The 20,134-nt window shown below is 45.4% G+C and overlaps 1 protein-coding gene across 1 annotated transcript; it reads right to left on the reverse strand.

The window, feature by feature from the left end:
- Window positions 1–8,790: 8,790 nt before the first annotated feature.
- LOC119341776 (aspartic proteinase 39-like) lies at window positions 8,791–19,116 on the reverse strand. The gene is made up of 11 exons (XM_037613631.1): window positions 18,713–19,116; window positions 17,411–17,641; window positions 17,208–17,337; window positions 16,875–17,134; window positions 16,530–16,736; window positions 10,708–10,870; window positions 10,509–10,594; window positions 10,325–10,421; window positions 10,156–10,234; window positions 9,289–9,360; window positions 8,791–9,106 (listed from the first exon to the last, which is right to left on the reverse strand). Exons 1-11 carry the CDS (start codon window positions 19,111–19,113, stop codon window positions 8,994–8,996), a joined length of 1,839 nt encoding a protein of 612 aa, XP_037469528.1. The 5' UTR covers window positions 19,114–19,116; the 3' UTR covers window positions 8,791–8,993.
- Between the last annotated feature and the right edge of the window lie 1,018 nt (window positions 19,117–20,134).

Below are 20,134 nucleotides of genomic sequence, written 5' to 3' on the forward strand. Positions count from 1 at the left end.
CCCCCCCTTCCCTTCTCTCCTCCTCCTCCTTCCCCCTTCTCCTTGTGGGAATAGGAAAGGGTGGGCAAATCCTACTTGGAGTAGGACTCCCCCCTTGGGCACACCACCCTTGCCCGGCCTCCTCCTCCCTCCCTCCTTTATATAAGTGGGGAGGGGGGCACCCTAGAACACACAAGTTGATCTTTTAGCCGTGTGCGGTGCCCCCCTCCACAGAAACACACCCCGGTCAATATCATCGTAGTGCTTAGGTGAAGCCCTGCGCCGGTAACTTCATCATCACCGTCACCACGCCGTCGTGCTGACGAAACACTCCCTCGGCCTCAACTGGATCAGGAGTTCAAGGGACGTCACCGAGCTGAACGTGTGCAGATCGAGGAGGCGTCGTGCGTTCGGTACTTGGATCGCGAAGATGTTCGACTACATCAACCGCGTTATTAAACGCTTACGCTTTCAGTCTACGAGTGTACGTGGACACACTATCCCCGCTCATTGCTATGCTTCTCCTAGATAGATCTTGCGTGACCGTAGGAAAATTTTTGAAATACTACGTTCCCCAACAATGCACTCGTCCCTGCTTAGGCAGTTAACAACAGAGGTGGGTACGTGGTTCCAGAGGCGGCCAATGCACGTTGTTTCCTTCAATTCTGGTCGGAGGATGCTGGAGCTGCTAGGACATGCCCCCCCTCCCCAAAGCTTGCAGCTACGAGGTATAGGCAAGTCCCTGATGAAGTGTTGGCAGACCCGCTGGTGCAAGAGGCCATCGTTGCAGTTAGCGCAATCAGATTGGATGCTGGGAGGAACTTGGCCACTACACGGGAATCGACTCCAAGCCATGCTATCACTCACGTGGTGGCTGCTCTTGTTGTGGGTGCAAAGGGGCCAGCGGGTGGAGGGGTCACCACCAACACCATTCCCCCTCCCTAGGCCACGGTCGGTGTGCAAGCTCTAGCTGAACAGAAGGACGACCCACCCGACCCGGTGTACCCCCCGGGTTTTGGTACTTCTCCGATGGTTGGCCTAACTGGTGAAGCGGCTGTTGATGCAAACAACGGTGATCAAGGGGCGAACCTGAAGGGGAATGTTACCCCACCTGCTGAACATGTCGTGCAAAAGGAGGACACCGGGGGTATGATGCAGCTAAAGACCAAACAGAAAGGTGAGTCAGGGAAGAACCGTTAGGGCTCTAAGTTGAGTAAGAAGGGTATGGGTGAGGGAAATACTATAATGGGAAAGAGAGGTATGAGGGTAATGTAGGAAAAGAGAGTGCAGATGTGGCTAATGTGGAGGATGTCGCATACCAGTGTAACAAGAAGAAAGGATCAGTGGGCACTAAGGAGAACAACAAGCTGGAGGAGGATGGTGGTAAGGAAGCAACCGATCCCGGGGCTCTCGGTGAACTAGTGGGTGCTGCTGGAAGCGCCCACCAGGAGCCATGACGCTCCTAAGCTAGAACTGCCTTGGCCTCGGGCAGCCTTGGACAGTTCAAGAGCTAGTATGCCTTGTGCATACGTACAAGCCCAAGCTCGTCTTCCTCTCAGAAACTCGGCAAGGTAATAAGTATGTTAATAACCTCAAGTGGAGGCTTGGTCTCCATCACTGTATTGCACAACCCGGCATTGGAAAAGGTGTTGCTATTGGCCTCTTTTATGATGAGTCTGTGGAAATAAAGAAAATTGTCGTGGGGGCGAGGTATATCAATGTGTTGATCCGGTTGAATCCCTTTGGCTTGCGATGGAGAGCTAGCTTTGTTTATGGTGATCCAAAAGCGCATGAGCGACATCTTATGTGGACCTTATTACGCAGAATTAAGGATAGAACAAATCTTTTGTGGCTAATGATCGGATATTTTAATGAAACAATGTGGCAATCGGAACACTTTTCAGCAGCTAAAAGATCGGAGAGGCATATGCATGACTTCAGAAGGGTTCTCTCTGAGTGTAACCTTTTCAGCCTGGGCTTTAAGGGTCCAAGATGGACTTACAGTAACAAACAGGAGGGTATGGCAAATGTGTGTCTGCCTGGATAGGTGTGTTGCCTCCCCGGAGTGGTCCGAGCATTTCAAGGAGGCTTTTGTAGAGCACATATGCTCCTCCCGGTCTGACCATCTCCCTGTACTTGTTCAGTTTGGGGGAAGGAAGGTTTGGAAACCAGTAGGGGGAAGACCAAGGGGCCCTTTCCGCTATGAGCAGATGTGGGAACGGTCCAGTGTGGGGGAAGAAGGGCCAAGTCAAGAACCTATAGGACGTGGTCACGTGGGCGCGAAGCTTATTGACAAGCAAACAGAACTGGGTAAGTGGGATGGAAGGGACTTTGGTTTAGTTGTGAAGGAGCTGCAGACATCCGAAAATGCCTTGGAAAAATATGGAACTCTCCGCAAGCACCAGGACAACAAGAGGTAGTGAACAATTGGTCAAAGGAATTATATGAGTTACTGTTAAGGGAAGAGCTACTGTGGAGGCAGTGATCTCAGGCAACTTATCTCAGAGAGGGAGATAGGAATACAAAATGGTTCCAGTGCAAGGCAACTTGGAGGAGAAAGAAGAATACAATCTCCAAGCTAAAAGATGAAAGGGGAAATTGGGTGGAGGAGGAAGAAGGAATTCAGGAGATGGCGAATGCTTTCTTTCAGAATTTATATGAAAAGGAGGTAGGGATAGATCCAACAGGGATCCTAAATTTGCTGACCAACAGGGTGAACAGCAACATGAACACTGCACCGACAAACCCGTTTTCTGCTACAGAAATCAGTGATGCTCTTTTTTAGATAGGATCCCTAAAGGCCCCGGGTCCGGACGGGTATCCGCCTCGTTTTTACCAAAGGAATTGGGGGGATCAAGGAGGATGTGATCAGAGGAGTTCTGGATTTTTTGAGAAAGGGGTGCTTCCGGAAGGGATAAACGACATGGTAATTGTTCTCATACCAAAAGGAAAAGGCCCCCATCTATCATCTATCATTCTTAAGAAGTTGCTCCCCACTATAGCAATTCTCTCTACATGCGTGGTATCCACGTCAGCATGCATGCCACGCTAACCTTCAGTTGCAAAGATCAACCAATCGACAACATCTCTCTGACCAGCCCCGCTTGGTCTCTCTCCCAGCGCTCTTCACCCAGGAAAAAAAAACCTTGCGAAAATCCAGTCCTCTCCCCTCGAGGAAAAATACCAAATCAACTCACGTGACATTTATGATTCCCAAACGCAGCCCCTCCAATCTTCCCCATGAAACAGATTCAACTTCCTCTTCATCTTCTCCAACCTTCATCAAATCCCACCACGTTGGCGATTCAGTTGCTCTTCCATCTGGTAGTATTTATTTTCGCTCACATGCTCGCCATTTGGCAGGGTGAGGCACTGAGCGATGGTGACAGGCGTTCCTCCCCGGTGATGAGGTACCCCGGCAGCCGTCCCTGGCGGCCTGGCCTGCCTCCGGCTTCCCTATCGTAGGTGCCCCACCATGGAAGAAGAACGCTTTGCGGAGGATGCAGTCGCGCTGGGATCGGCCCCGGCCACCCTCGGCGAGTACCTTGCGGTCTCCCCACGCCTATGGTCAGAGTCAGACTCTCCTAGCTCTGCTCCCTCATGTCCTAGCTCTGCTCCAGACCGTCCTAGCGCCGGCCGCCTCGGATGCATCTAACACGGCCATCCCCGGCGCGGTCCAGTTCCAGCAAGATCGGGAAGGAGGAGCTCCCTCATGTCGTTGCTGTGCTCCAGGCCCTTATCGTGGGGGCGGCCTCGGATGCGCCTGATGCGGCAATCACCACCGCGCCTGATGTGACCCGTTTCAATCCCCTCTCCCTCTACTAAATTAGCCAAACCTTTTGTTGTTCATAGTAGTACTGACCCAGATCATCTCCTCACGGCGTGGCCTTGGTAAGCACCATGAACCCCTTCTCCCCTTAATTAAATATAAATGGACGGCATGGCTTATTCTTCTTCTTTCATGTAACTGTGCAGGTTTATACTAAAGTCACCAGAACTCCCATCGTCTAAGTCTGCGTAATCCCATCAACAAGTTGATAGCTTTGGTAAAACTCCAAGTATGTGTATTGATTATTCAGAGGTTCTTTGCAGTACAATTTCCTTTTTGGACAAAATCCTTTGGTTAGTTTCAGAGTAGTAGCAGTTTCTGAGTAAATTTGTTGTGTTTTGTCAAACAGTATGTGAATCATGCTTCTCACCACAGGGTAGCCCACTTCCTTCATACAAAATAGGACATTTGCACACAACGTTTCTATGTTTTATCTCTTAATATTAGAAAAATTGTAACATATTTCCGCTGCAACACGTACGATGTTCCTGATCTCTCCATTCTCAAACATCCTTTACTCTGTTGCTTTACTATATCAGGCAGTTGGCCTGTTGAATATGTTTGTCTTGCCTTCCTTGAGCATGTTCAGAGATGGGTCGATGTTTCCGTCATGAGACATACCTGCTGTGTGTTAGCATTTTTTTGCCATACTTAATATATTTGCACATTATTAGCTAGATCGATTGTATAAGTCAGTTAGTCACAATAGTGTTAAGTTTGATTGGCACGCCTAACACAACAAAGCGACCATTATTTCATTAGTTGATTACAGGTTTCTAATAAATATTTTTATTGAGGCCATCTGTTCATAAGACTGCGCAAAATGGATATCCCAGAAAGTTCTTCATAGGGTCGTTCTAATTCGACCAGTCCCCTTGACCAGCCCCACTGCAGCTGCTGAGAACTGTTGTAGGCATACACAACTTAACAGGGTTAGTCAGGTTCTTTAAGCCACCTAAAATCTTTAGTCCTGTGGTATGATATCTATTGATTTAACTACAACTCATTTGAGCATCACGTTCTTGGTATCAATCAAACCTATGCTTCTTAACATGATGTTCACTAACTCAACAGTCAAAGGAATAATTCAAATAATCTTTGGTAGCACCAAATTTGGCATTTATCCGTAATCGCAAGCTTTTGTCGTTCCCATCTATCAGGGGGTATCTTTGAAATCAATGACATTGCGAGATTTATTTTGGCATGAAGAGCATGTTGACAGAGTCACATAGATAGAGACACTTATGATCCAATTTAGAATTTGTGTTGTCAAGGAGGAAGGATCCTTCTACTGGCATTTAGATTTGAGAAGGTGTTATTGAGAAATGTTGACAACCAATTTTCATTTTTACTACAGTACTATTTTCATAGTTACATGTATGAAACTGAGCAATAGCTTCTTAGAATTTGCAAGAAGAAATCATATTTATGCCCTTTATCTTTCTTTTCTATGATACTTTGTTCTACTTTATTATGCCTTATGCTGGCTGCTGCACATGCTTAAAACTTATTATGCAACATGCATACTGTCGCTGATTCTGGGCCGCAGTCATCGCCACGCATGTTGTATCTTTAGAAAATTTCTACTACATCCTGACCTCATTTTTTGGTACAATTAATTCATACAAATTTGCGCAGCAATGTTGGAGGTATTCTAATATTATATCCGATTATTATCATGTTATTGGCAAGCATGTTACTCAGAAAATATGTAATAGATTTCCGCAGCAACGAGCGGGGTATCATCTAGTTTGTTAAAGGACTTCAAACTCATCAGTTTATGCAATGTCATATATAAAGTGATCTCTAAATGTCTTGTTAACCATTGGATGGGATCATATCTTAGACACAGAGTGCATTTATCCCGGGCAGATTGATCACCGATAATGTTATCATCGCATTTGAGTGCTTCCATAGAATTCAACATAGTAGGAATGCCAAGGATAATTTTTGTGCATATAAGCTAGGCCTTGCGAAAGCCTATGACAGGGTAGACTGGAATTTTTTGAAAGGAATTCTTCTCAAATTTGGCTTCTGTGAAAAGTGGAAAAGGAGGGTGATGCAATGCGTCGAGTCCGTGAGATATTCTGTAAGATGCAATGGGAAGCTGTTGAACCCATTTAAATCATCTAGAGGCTTACGGCAGGAGGATCCTTTGAGACCATATCTCTTCCTGTTTGTGGCAGATGGGCTAGTGCACCTCCGAAAGAAGGAACTGGCCGAAAACAACCTGTCCCCTTTAAAAATCGCTAGGAATGCCCCAGGCATCTCAAATCTCTTGTTTGCGGATGACAGTTTGATCTTCTTCAAGGCCACAGCTGAACAGGCGAAAGCGATCAAGAGGGTGCTCGGGTATTTCCAGAAGTGTACATGTCAGTTGTTGAGTACAAACAAATGCTCTCTTCTTTTAAGTGAGGCTTGCCCGGCGGGAACTAGAGAAGAGATCAAAAGAATTATTGGAGTCTGGTCTGACTCCTTTGAAACCAAATATCTTGGATTGCCAACACCGAGGGGAGAATGAAGGACGGCCAATCCCAACTAATTATGGATAGGTTTGGCAAGAGGTGTAATGACTGGTCGGAGAAATTTAAGTCTTTCGCGGCAAAGGAGGTCCACGTGAAATCAGTAATACATGCTCTACCACTAGTAGAAAACGGGCCTTTAGTCACGGTTCCAGAGGGCCTTTAGTCCCGGTTGGCTTACGAACCGGGACTAAAGGAGCTCCATGTGACCGCTGTCTGGAGCTCCACCTTTTATTTTGAAATTTGGTTTTTTTGAATTTAAAAAAATGAATTTTTTTTGAATTTTTTCTGATTTTCAATTTTTTTGTTATTTAATAGTTTAATCTCTAATCACCCCCTCATCACTACTCAAGTATGGACCACTCATTCAAATCGTCGAACTTCCCTGCCGATCACCCATCCTCTCACTACTTCAGCCTGAGCACGCTTAACTTTCGAGTTCTATTCCCCCTCGTTTCCAAGTCTGCACTTGTTGTTTTCCTGACAGTAGTAAGCTATCAATCCGATTAACCCTTAGGAGTTGAACTTGAGCATGAAGTCACAGGTTTCACCGTTTGAGTTTGAAACTATTATTCTTAAAACCAATAATTATTTAGTAACACTAATATTTCTTGAATAAGTAGTTTGACCACAATTTGACCAAAAATTCAAAAAAACTTAAATTTGAGGATAACTTTTTTCCTTTCAGAATTTGAGGATTCTAAAAATTTGCAAAACGGCCTATGGCCGTCGAAGTCGGAACCGGATTTTCGTGCTGAACATTTTGATATATTATACATTTTTTTGACATCATATGCAGAAGTTATAGCCGTTTTACTTCTTCACAACACTTTTTTTTGCAAAACATGTCCAAATTTAAGTTTTTTAATTTTCCTAACTACTAGATGTAGTAACATAACAACATCTCGAAGGATTTTAGTTTTTGAAGTTTTTATCATTTTCTTTTGTTTTTTTCAAAACTGAAATGGTGATAAGGGGGGATAGAGTTTCAACCCCTTTAGTCCGGGATGGTGACCATCCAATCCTACCATCGACTACATTTGGTAGCACCGTCCCAAACAGAGTCACAACTAAGGTTAACCAAGCCAGAGTCACGTTTTATTAAAGTGGCAAAAACAATTACTTTTTAATATAGCAAAACTAATTCTATCAACTATTATTAAAGGCTAAACAACTATTAATACACAACAATAGCAAAATTGATATTAATTAATTATAAAATTTTATCTACTGTTGTCTATCAGAAGCACACTACATGTTAAAATCTACAGAAAGAACTAACTAAAAATAACTGAAAACAATAACTAAAGGACTAAAACAACTATATAAGCAAAGCAGTACTGCTTTAATTAAAATTCTAATTTAAATTATTCTAAAAATAACCAAATAAATCTTACTATGACAACAATCTGACATGTGACTAGGAGCAAAAGGAATTAAATTAAAAACTATAAATTGAAATTATTCACAATCTAGGGTTTGAAGCAAATTTGAAAACTAATGGCACAAACAGAAACTAGACAAAATTTTGAATCTAATGCAAAAAGAATCACTCGAAAACATCAAATATCCTAAAAGATATAAGCAATTTAAAACAGAAACTAAAAATGAAAAAAAATGAAAAAGCAAAAAACAAATTTCAAAACCCCTTTAGTCCCGGTTTGAGACACGAACCGGGACTAAAGGGCATCACACCCTTTAGTGCCGGTTCGTGTCTCAAACTGGGACTAAAGGTCCCATTTGAACCGGGACTAATGTCTTCCCGACGCCCTAGCCGCTTGAACCGGGACTAATGTGTACATTGAGTTTGGACCAAAGCCCTGTTTTCTACTAGTGTACCTACTTTCACCATGAGTGTCTTCTTGTTGTCAAAGGGTTTCTGTGAGAAATATGAAAGGATGATAAGAGACTTTTGGTGGGGTGATGAAGAGGGACACGGGAGAGTGCACTGGATGTCGTGGGAAAGAATGACAAAACCGAAGAGAGCCAGGGGCATTGGATTCAGAGACATGCAATTGTTTAGTCAGGCCCTCCTAGAAAAACAAGGGTGGAGGCTTATTCAAAATCCAGAGAGCCTATGTGCAAGAGTGCTCAAAGCAAAGTACTATCCACATGGTAACTTGTTGGACATTGTTCACGTCGGATGCATCACCTGTTCAATGTTGTTGGATGCATCCAAATACTGTTGAGCACTGAAAACGAGTGCATGCGGGCCAAGATACTTCCCCTGTTCTGGCCCTGTTGGTACCTCGGGGAGGATTGTGTGCGCAGTACAGTACGGGTAAGGAGTCTGTAAGCAGATCGGCACAGTTCCTGATGCAGTATTTGGATGAATTTAGCAGTGCTGAAAGGTTAACTGACCATGAAATGGGCAAAAGGACGGAGCTCAATGCTGTTCAAAACCTGCGCTCGCCCGTTCCCCGGGACATGCAATGGACGGCACCAGGCTCACAATTCTCATCCAGCGGCTCACAATTTATGTTGGGCCTCTACAACTTTAGATTAAAATGCATTTTACTCCAGTAATAAACAAGTCTAATAGTTAATTCAAATGCACTTCTAGTAACCCTTACTAAATGCAGAGTTATGGCACAATCAGTCCCCCAAAGTAACTCTCCTACTGGCATTGTCCTCAATTTTTCTACTCTGATTTTGCTCTCATGCTACGTGAGAAGGCTGACCAACCATACAACAGCCACTCCAATAGCTATCAAGCCGCTGCAGTATGATGATGCGCCACTCACATCAAACCGAGTGTTCCTGTTGATTGATGAGCCTGGCAGAAGAAAAGGGCCCTGTTAGTCGCCACCAGCAACTAGAAGTACTATGATCCGATTGGAACATATGAATTCTACAGGGACCTCATATGGAACAATTAGGCATTAGGGAAAGAATTACAATGCTCCAAACGGGAGTTGATGGTTGAAATACCAAGACAGAGAGGAATTGTGAGCTTACAATTGTACTCCATCCAGCCCAAGCGCATCTTCTCTAAGTCATATACAAATATTTTATCATGCAAAGCAAGGTCTGTAACCAGCCAAAGGGACCAATTAGGTAGTGAGAAAAGATTTCTTCAAAAAAAAAGGTTAAAAGGTCATACATGACTTGACCATTTTATTGTAATATGTTAGTTAATTATCCACATGAAGCTACCATGTACTAGGATTTACAGTCCAGTCCAATAGGAACAATAATAGGGTTTCAATAACGGTATGGAGTGAAGAGCCATGATCATTCTGCCATGCCACCTGAGTATAGGGGAGCATATCATACCAAAACCAACATTCGGTGGAGACCGGTGAAAACCACACAAAAAAGATGTTTTGAAGTTTCGAAAAAATACAGGATGTTAGTAGGGTGATGTCTATTGCCATGCAAAATTCCAAGTTCAAACACATTACGGAATGTGGGCTATGAAAATAACAAAATGAGCATTGAATAGTGCCGAATAGTAACGTCACTATTCAGGGCTGAATATGTTTTTTTTTATAGCTCACATTTTTTAATGTGTTTCAACATGAAATTTGGCGTGGCAGTAAAAACATCACCCTCTTAACATCGTGTATTTTTCCAGATTTTTTCAAAACTTTCAAATGTGGTTTCCCTGAAGTACCACGAAGTTTTCTTTGAATGTTGGTTTCCGTATGATATTCTCTCCTGAGCATAGTTAACTGGTTGACTTACGATTGCTACTTGTATAATTATTGAGATGTTTGTTGAACAGCTTATTCCTTTTCAGATATCTACAACAGGATAGCATTCTTAATATCTAATAGGTAAGCTGTGCAGCTTATACTGGCTCATTCAGTCAAGATAACTAACCTCCGAGTACAGTGATTCCATGGCCATTCTGGATTTCCTTGGTACTTTGCCAGCCAATGCACCACACAGTATCATTGCCCTGCAAATCATGATATGATATCGTTATATTTGAGATATGTCGCTGCGAAAAAATACATTGAAGGCAGCATCAAAAGGCTGTTGGATTTACCACATAACCCTGCAGCAAAAGATAGTTTCGTGGCTTCATTGTCATTGCAGCACCTCCCTTAAAATATAGTGTGACGGTTGGAAATAACAAGTCAATGCTGGTACAGTACAAAGTATTTTTATTATTAGTAATTCGATACTCATGTAGACATGAACTCTTAATTTCATTATGATGAAAAGGAGACCTGCTAGAAGAAAGGAAACACTTGTCCCTCTTCTCAACCCACTTGGTGCCAAGAGGGCGTACCGATGGAGAAACCCCTGCAACTATCTGCAAATAGCTAAATATGAATCATTAGGATCTACATACTGGAGAGTCGCATACTAAATCAATTGAAGTAATATAGGCTGGTCGCATAGTGAGATATGATCCTATGAACTCACCGCACTAACAAATCCATCATAGACTTCGTCTAGAAGGTATGTTAGGGTTGTTCCTGAGTCTACTATTGGTCCTTGTTTATTTGATGTTGCAAATAAGGAAGAATCAATGGGCAGGTTTTGGCCATTGACAGCAATGCCCTCCAGATTCAAGTTGTAATGAGGCCTATATTTCATCCACAATATTAACACATAAAAAGTGGTTAGTATGAAGAATTCAGAAAGTTCTAAATGGTAGAGCCCACATTTCACAGATTAAAGACCCTAGCTATATTGTGTATTAATCTTGGCTTCTCAAATAACTGAACGCATGTTTCTGAAAAAGAACTCAACCCGTGGAAGGAGTCCAAGATCTGTAGGAAGAAATTCGGAATGTGATGGGTGTTAAACATACAATGTATCTGGTCATATTGGAAATATATTCTCTTATAGTTAGGAGATAGATAGAGGTAGGTAGGCGCACGCTTGTATCTTATATTCAGTTGGAACCGGCTGCCTTATCTCTTGTATCTTCCTTCTTCTCCAAGTTGTATCTCCAACAGATTGTATGCGTATCAGGTCTCGCACACCTCCATATAACATGCAACACGTCGCCCATGACAGGGTAAGACGCTTCCGCTCTCGCACATGGTATACAGAGCCTTCCTCTCCAAACATCTAATCTAGCTCATCTCCATTAGTGCCATAGCCATGTCTTCCTCCGGTTCCTCCCACCCAAACCTCAACCAGCAGGTCACGGAGAAACTCACCCGCACCAATTACGTCTTGTGGCGCGCCCAGATCGTGCCGCAGCTGCGAGGTGCTGATGTCTTCGGTTATGCCGATGGCACCAATCGGAGCCGCCCCGCATCCTCGTCACCAAGGACAAGGAAGGGAAGGAATCATCGGCGCCCAACCCTCTCCACCCCATCTGGGTCCGAGAGGACCAGCAGGTACTCGGCTACTTGCTGAATAATTTGTCCAAAGAAGTGCTCGTGCAGGTGACCGCGATCACCACGTTGCACACGCTTTGGGCTGCCTTGGCGGGGATGTTCTCGTCTCAATCTCTGAGCCGGGTGAACAACATCCGCACCGCCCTCATCAACGCGCAGAAGGGGACCCAGTCCGTCGCCACCTTCTTCGCCTACATGCGTGGCCTGGCGGACGAGCTCGCCGCGGCTGGCAAGCCTCTCCAGGACGATGAGCTCTGTCTCCTACATCCTCCATGGGCTGGACATGGACTACCAGCCCCTGGTGTCCGCCCTCGACGCGCGCACCACGCCGGTCTCCATCGACGAACTCTTCTCCATGATGAGTAACTTCGACCAGCGCGTGGCGCTCTTCCAGTCCTCGGGCGGGTTCAAGTCATCCGCCAACGCTGCTTTCCGCGGCCATGGTGGTGGCTCCTCTCGTTAGCGCGGATCACCGCGTCCCAGGGGCAAGAACTCCGGCGGGGGAAACGGCAGCAACTCCCGCGGCGGGCGGCCCTCCTACACCAACAACAGGGGTCGCCACGGCGGTTCAACCAGAGCATGCCCAGATGCACCTCGCTGCCAGATATGCGGCAAGCCAGGGCACACGGCCAAGGACTGCTGGTACCGTTATGAGGACGATGATGACTCATCTCAAGATGAAGAAAAAGTTGCTGCTGCTGCGGATGGCGCCTATGGGATCGACACCAATTGGTATGTCGACTGTGGTGCCACAAATCACATCACCAATGAACTTGAAAAGGTGACCATGAAGGAAAAATACCGCAGCAAGGATCAAATCCACACCGCCAGTGGTGAAGGTATGAGGATAAACCACATTGGTCATTCAATTTTTAATACCCCTCGTCGTAAAATTCATCTTAGGAAAATCTTACATGTTCCTAGTGCCTACAAAAGCCTTCTCTCTGTTCATAGAATTGCTCTTGACAATAATGTTTTCCTCGAATTTCATCCCTATTTCTTTTTGATCAAGGATCAGGCAACGAGGAGAATCCTCTATCGAGGTAGATGTGTTCGAGGGCTCTATCCATTGATTCCGGAGTGCACGAGATCCAATAAACAAGCTTTTAGTGTTGTCAAACTTTCGTCAACACGATGGCACGATCGATTAGGACATGCTTCTTTTTCTTTAGTTGAAAAATTGCTTAGGAAAAATAAGCTCCCGCATGCTGGTGAGCGTAATGTTGAAACTATTTGTGATTCTTGTCAGCGAGCTAAAAGTCATCAATTGCCTTATCCAGTTTCCACTAGTGTTTCTACCAAACCATTGCAATTGATTTTCTCTGATGTGTGGGGGCCTGCCCCTAGTTCTGTTGGTAGACACACCTATTATGTGAGTTTCATTGACGACTACAGCAAGTTTTCTTGGATTTATCTTCTTAAAAAAAGATCCGACGTTTTTCAAGTGTTCCAAAATTTTCAAGCACTTGTTGAACGCAAGTTTGACTCTAAAATCATTGCTGTCCAGTCAGACTGGGGGGGGGGGAGTACGAGAAATTGAACTCCTTCTTCCAAACTCTTGGCGTCTCACATCTTGTGTCATGCCCCACGCTCACCAACAAAATGGCTCCGCTGAACATAAGCATCGCCACATTGTTGAAGTTGGTCTCGCTCTTTTAGCACATGCCTCCATGCCTCTCAAGTTTTGGGTCGAAGCGTTCCTTACTGCTGTTCACATTATTAACATGCTTCCTAGCCGTGTCATAAATAATGGAACTCTGGTAGAACGTCTTCTCCACACAATACCAGACTACACTACACTCCGTGTTTTTGGCTGTGCATGTTGGCCAAACTTACGTCCCTACAACAAGCGCAAACTAATGTTTCGCTCCAAGCAATGTGCTTTCCTTGGATATAGTGCACAACACAACGGCGTAAAGTGCCTTGACATCTCCACGGGTCGTGTTTATATATCACGAGACGTTGTCTTTGACGAGACCAAGTTTCCCTTCTCTGAGCTTCACCCTAATGCCGGTGCCATTCTCCAAAAAGAAATTCTCTTGTTATCTCATAATCTACTTAGCTATGATCAAGGGGGCATTAACAATTGTGATGATCATATGTTGGCTAACCCTCTAAGCAGTCCGCATGAGTCATTTGGTGATGTTACAGGCGAACCAGGGGGCGAAAACGGCAAAGAAAATGGTGAAGAAATCGCCCCGGACGGGCCATATCGCGTGTGCCGCAACGAGGGGAACATATCCCCCTCGGGATTGCCGTTTCAGCGGGCCAGGCAATCAGCTCCGGGATCCGTGCCAGGTGACAGCGGCGGATCTGCAGCAGACCAACCAGACGCGCCCGACACGGTTGGCCACACGCGCGCCATCGACCCACCGCTTGACACGCGGCCAGCTCCGACTGGGCAAGGCGCGCCCTCCGGCCCGCACCAATCACCAACTGCCATGCGGCAGCCCGAGGGTGGCCAGGGTCGCACGCGTTTTGCGGCCCAACCTGCATGCTACAAGCGGCGCTCTGCCGTCCGTCAGACGCGCATCGAGGCCGCGCCAGATTCCGGCGGGCCCGCGCCATCATTGGCTCATGATGAGTCCGCCAGGCGGCCCGGATCTTCTGCGGCTCTCATGTCACCAGTGCCTCGGCCCGTTGCCACAGAAGATCAGATTCGGCCTGAATCAGCTACTGCAGGCGGATCCGCCTCGGAGTCTGGTGCTATCCTGTCTCCAGAAGGGGCGACGGGATCTTCTGCGGCTGCTACGAGCTCTCCTGCACCTCCACGTCGCACAAGGCTCCAACAAGGGGTAATTCAACCTTTAAATTACAAACACATAACCAAGTATGGTTTGGTCTGCTCTACAGGAGAACCAGGCGAGCCCAACACCCTTGAAGAAGCTCTCGGCAATGAAGAATGGAAAAAGGCAATGTGTGAAGAGTACAAAGCTCTAGAGAAAAACAAGACGTGACACTTGGTTCCTCCACAACACGGTAAAAATCTTATTGATTGCAACTGGGTGTTCAGGATTAAAAGAAAATCTGATGGAACCATTGATCGTTATAAGGCTAGACTCATTGCAAAAGGCTTCAAGCAGCGGTATGGTATAGACTACGAGGATACTTTTAGTCCAGTTGTTAAAGCTGCTACCATCCGTCTTGTTCTTTCTATTGTTGTGTCCAGAGGATGGAGTCTGAGGCAATTAGATGTACAGAACGCGTTTCTTCATGGTGTTCTAGAAGAGGAAGTGTACATGAAACAACCTCCTGGGTTTGAAAGCAAAAATGCTCCCTCCTATGTTTGCAAGCTTGACAAAGCTCTCTATGGACTAAAGCAAGCCCCAAGAGCGTGGTATTCTCGTCTCTGTCATAAAATGCAGGCACTTGGCTTTATTCCATCTAAGTCTGACACCTCATTGTTCATTTACAATAAGTTCAACACATGCATATTTGTTCTCATATATGTTGATGATATTATTGTGACAAGCTCATCTGATGAAGCAATCACAGGATTGTTAAAGGACTTGAGTGCAGACTTTGCTTTGAAAGATCTTGGAAACCTGCATTTCTTTCTTGGAATTGAGGTGAAGAGACACAAGGGTGGGCTTCATCTCTCTCAGGAAAAGTATGCAACTGATCTGGTTAAAAAGGCTGGTCTACAAGGTTGTAAGCCCTCACCCACTCCTTTATCTAGTTCAGAAAAATTGTCTCTTACAGAAGGGACACTCTTGGATCAAGAGAGCAGCACAAGATATAGAAGTTTAGTAGGAGCATTGCAGTATCTCACTCTCACCAGGCCTGACATCTCTTTTGCTGTTAATAAAGTATGTCAGTTCCTGCATGCACCTACTACTGTTCACTTGACAGCTGCAAAACGTATAGTCAGATATGTCAAGAACACTTTGAGCATTGGTCTAAATTTTAGCAAGTCACCCTCTACTCTTGTCAGTGCCTTCACTGACTCTGATTGGGCAGGATGCTTGGATGACAGAAGGTCAACTGGTGGGTTTGCAGTATTTTTTGGACCCAACTTAATATCATGGTGTGCACGAAAACAGGCTACTATCTCTAGATCAAGTACAGAGGCAGAATATAAAGCATTAGCAAATGCTACAGCAGAGATCATATGGGTTCAATCCATGTTGAAGGAGCTTGGTGTGAAAACTAAACAAGTCCCATGCTTGTGGTGTGATAACCTTGGTGCCACCTACCTCTCTACAAATCCAGTCTTTCATGCCAGAACAAAGCATATAGAAATTGATTTCCATTTTGTCAGAGAAAGAGTTGCTCAGAAGAAACTTGATATCTGGTTTGTACACTCTAGAGATCAAGTTGCAGATGGATTTACAAAGGCCTTACCTGTGAGGGGTTTTGAAGATTTTAAGCATAATCTCAACTTGACCAAGTTGTGATTAAGGGAGGGTGTTAAACATACAATGTATCTGGTCATATTGGAGATATATTCTCTTATAGTTAGGAGATAGATAGAGGTAGGTAGGCGCACGCTTGTATCTTATATTCAGTTGGAACCGGCTGCCTTATCTCTTGTATCTTCCTTCTTCTCCAAGTTGTATCTCCAACAGATTGTACACGTATCAGGTCTCGCACACCTCCATATAACATGCAACACGTCGCCCATGACAGGGTAAGACGTTTCCGCTCTCTCACAATGGGCAAGGTTGCAAGACTGTACACCTACAACTGGGCTACATTGTAAATCTCAATTTAATTAACCTAACAAGCATATTTTACCTTATAATGATAAGGGTTGAAAAAAGAATTACCTCCATAACGGTTACCATCACCTCTAACAGAGGTATCCAGTATGGCTAATTAAATAAAATCGTGTGATGCAGAATTTTGAACTCTTATATTATAGGCTCGAAGTAATTCAAGGAAAAAACTTACCCTACAAGTGGAGTAAATGCTAATCTTGGCTCCACAATTTCACCAAGAAGAAAAATGCCACCACCTTCTTCGGAACCTTTCAGGCAATGTGAGAACTTTTTAGGGGATACCCCCAAAGAGTTCAGTTGTGAAATGATAGAAAGTTGTTGCTGTCCAAATGCCAGAATCCCATCTGTAGATATGAATCCTGACAGTGATTCGGTACATCTGTTTAAAAGAATATTTGAAACATGTCAGGGAGCAACGACGAAAAAATTCTATGGACCTTACTAGGAAGAAAACTTCACTCTAAAGGTAATGAATAAATAAATAAAATGACAGTGTCGACAAAGATACATGATTTACCCAAAAACAACAGATGCAGAAGCATTGGCAAAAAGTTGATTTCCCATGATAGTGTCGAGATGCATAGTGTCAGACACGTAGTAACCCGATACTCCAGTTCCATCACCATAAGTAAGATTATAACCACATAGGCTGCTTGTGGAGTCCGAGGTATAGCAGACTTTTGATCCTGATTCGTCGGCAGTTGTACAGCTATTATCCGAGCATGATATTCTGGATGATGTCGATGAAGAGTTGGGATTGTATAACTCTATTGGGATCTGAAAAACAAAGAAGTACAATGTTAATCCGTGCATATTTCGAATTGAGACGGATAGGAGATAGGAGATTCACCTTGAGCGGACTTCTTGTTGGGCAACCCCTGCAGCCTTTGCAAACAACCCACGAGATGTCACTTCCAGTATCAATTTGGAATGTGTATTCTTTTGGAGGGTTCCCTAATTTCAGGCTAGTATAATAAATCCTGCAAATTCAAATTTTAATTTTTAAATAAAATGATCGAAAACGGAAGAAATAAATATTAGAAGCTAACCCACCCATCAGCGAATGGGTTGGCGTTGCCCTGCACAGGGACATTTACCACACCCATCCTCGCCTGCCTCGCCCTGTCCAGCTCCCTGAGATCCCCTAGGGGGACCCCCTTGAGCGGCACCACCCGCTCCAGCACCATCACCTGGTTAGCTGTTGCAACCGCCGTGGCCAGGAGCAACACCACCACCATGGCAGTCAATTCTGATGGCCTCATCACAAGTAATTTTTCCTGATTTCTGTGAAAAGAAACAACTATATTTGAGTAGTATGCACAGTTGCCGATGGACATGTAACAAAAAGATAGACATGATGATTCAGGGGCAGGCAAATGATTTTCAGAATTGATATTCAAAATTTGGGAGAGTAATTTTTCTTTTGGATCCTAAAGCAAGTTTTTGGTCTAAACGGTGGTACTATCTAGTACTCCCTCCAATCCAAAATAAGTGTCGTAGTTTTGCACTAAGGTTAGTTCAACCTTAGTTCAGAACTGCGACACTTATTATGGATCGGAGGGAGTAATCAAGAGCCAAGAGCTGCCTTAAACAAGACTGGACATTCTACATTTTTCAAAAAGGGGAATATACTAGATCAGTGTGGGCACTTTGCCGCGCCCGGGTTTGTAGTCTTTATTGTGCCAGGATCGTTGTGATGATCTATCAATTGCATATCAAAGTTTTGGAGCTCCAGTAGTGAACCAATGCTATTTGATAATCGAATTCAAGATTTCACCATGGATTCAGTTAAAAAACCAACCTGCAATAGATCTGGAATCCTGAATGGGAAAAGGAAACCAACAACGTTTGTGCAACCCAAAAAAAAAAATGGAAGGAGGGGACGTGACCACTCTACATCAGTCTAGTTCCGTGCTAGATTATGCATATGCAACTACAACTACTACATAGACAACCTTGTTCAGAGAATTAAAATTAAATCATGGCACACACGCATAGAGACTTCAACTTTTGCATAGGTGAAACTGACTAAACTTATGCAAAACTGAAAGCAAACCTCTCCTTAAATACTACATCTACCCCAGCACCTATACTGGGATATAACATGATCTGTATTGAAAATTTGGCATATACCTTCAGGAGCTGATTTGCACTATTTGCATATGACACACATGGGATACCCGTTTTGTTGCTACAAGATACAAATTAATGTCATTTATGCTCTAATCCGTTCAAGAATAATCTACATGTTAGAAGCACCAAAAGCTCAGGGCCAGGCATGCAAAACATCATCACGGATTTCATATTACATTAGTGTCTGAACAATTTGCGATTTCAATGGTAAAGGATAGAAACCTGCAGAGAAGCGACTCCCTTCCTGATTGAGCTCCTTGTCTGCTCTGCTGCCTGCCAAGGCCGGAGCGGCTGAGGCGGGAGCAGGGAAGCCGGAACAGAGAGGCCCGGCCGGAGCGCCTGGGACGCAGGCGGAGCGGCAGGGAAGCCGGAATGGAGGGGCCGGCCGGAGCGACTGGGACGGAGGCGGAGCAGCGCCGTGCCGGAGGAGGGAGGACGCCGGAGCGCGGGGGGCGGAGGCTGGAGCGGCTGACTGCGCGCGGCCGGCTGCCGGGGAGGCAGGAGCGGCCAGGGAGGGACACGCGAGGCTCCGGGCGCGGACTGGGAGGAATCTGGGCTCGGATCTCACCACACTCGACGAACCCTAGGCGCTTCTCTTCTTTCGTCTGCTGCGGGCTGCACATGCCCTGCCTCTCATACCAGAGCACGCTAAGTTCATTCGAAACTGCAACGGCGATTATTAGTTGATTATAACGGGGCGCTTTGGCGCCACGGCGACAAGGACGAGTACCGTAATACTCGTGGGCCGTCCTTTTATCATCTGGGCCGTTGCTTGACTCGCCTTCACAGCAGATCTTCAGATGGTTCTCAAAAAAAAAAAAAAACAATGATCTTAAGATATCAGTCTTCAGGATTACAGGATTACAAGCCAACAAGGTCACGTGAGAAGAAAAAGATTCCTTCGGTTACTGTTTTGTAACGCCCCGGATCCGATGCGCCAGGTGTCCGCCAGTTATTCGCCGTCGTTGTCATGTCATTTGCTTGCGTGTTGCATATTGCCATGTCATCATATGCATCTCATTTTGCATATGTGTACGTCTCATGCATCCGAGCATTTTCCCCGTTGTCCGTTTTGCAATCCGGCGCTCCTATGTCATCCGGCGTCCCCTTCTTGCCTCTTTTCGTGAGCGGGTATTAAACTTTCTCGGAATGGACCGAGGTTTGCCAAGCGGCCTTGGTATAGCACCGATAGACCGCCTGTCAAGTTTCGTGCCATTTGGAGGTCGTTTGATACTCCAACGGTTAACCGCGTAGCCCGAAAGCCCCCTCTCTTTTTGCAGCCCAACACCCTTCCAAAGTGGCCCAAAACCCATCTAAACCCCCTTCATGCTCTCCGTCGTTCGATCACGATCGCGTGGCCGAAAACCGCTCCTCATTTGGACTCTCCTAGCTCCCAGAATCTATAAATAGGCCCTCCCCTTCCATTTTCGCGGAGGAAACCCTAGCCTAGCCTCCCTCTCGCCCGCCGGACATGTCCGTGCGCCGCCGGACGTGTCCCCCGCCCTCAGCCACGTCGCCCGACCAATCCGGAGCCGCCACGTCATCACCGCCGCCTCCCCAGCCAATCTGGAGCCGCCACCTCACCTCCCCCGCGCCCACTTCGTCGCCGGGCCCGCGGAGCCCATCTCCGGCCCGCTCCGGGCC

Source organism: Triticum dicoccoides, chromosome 7B, assembly GCF_002162155.2.
Source record: "Triticum dicoccoides isolate Atlit2015 ecotype Zavitan chromosome 7B, WEW_v2.0, whole genome shotgun sequence".
In the NCBI taxonomy this organism is placed as follows: Eukaryota; Viridiplantae; Streptophyta; class Magnoliopsida; order Poales; family Poaceae; genus Triticum; species Triticum dicoccoides.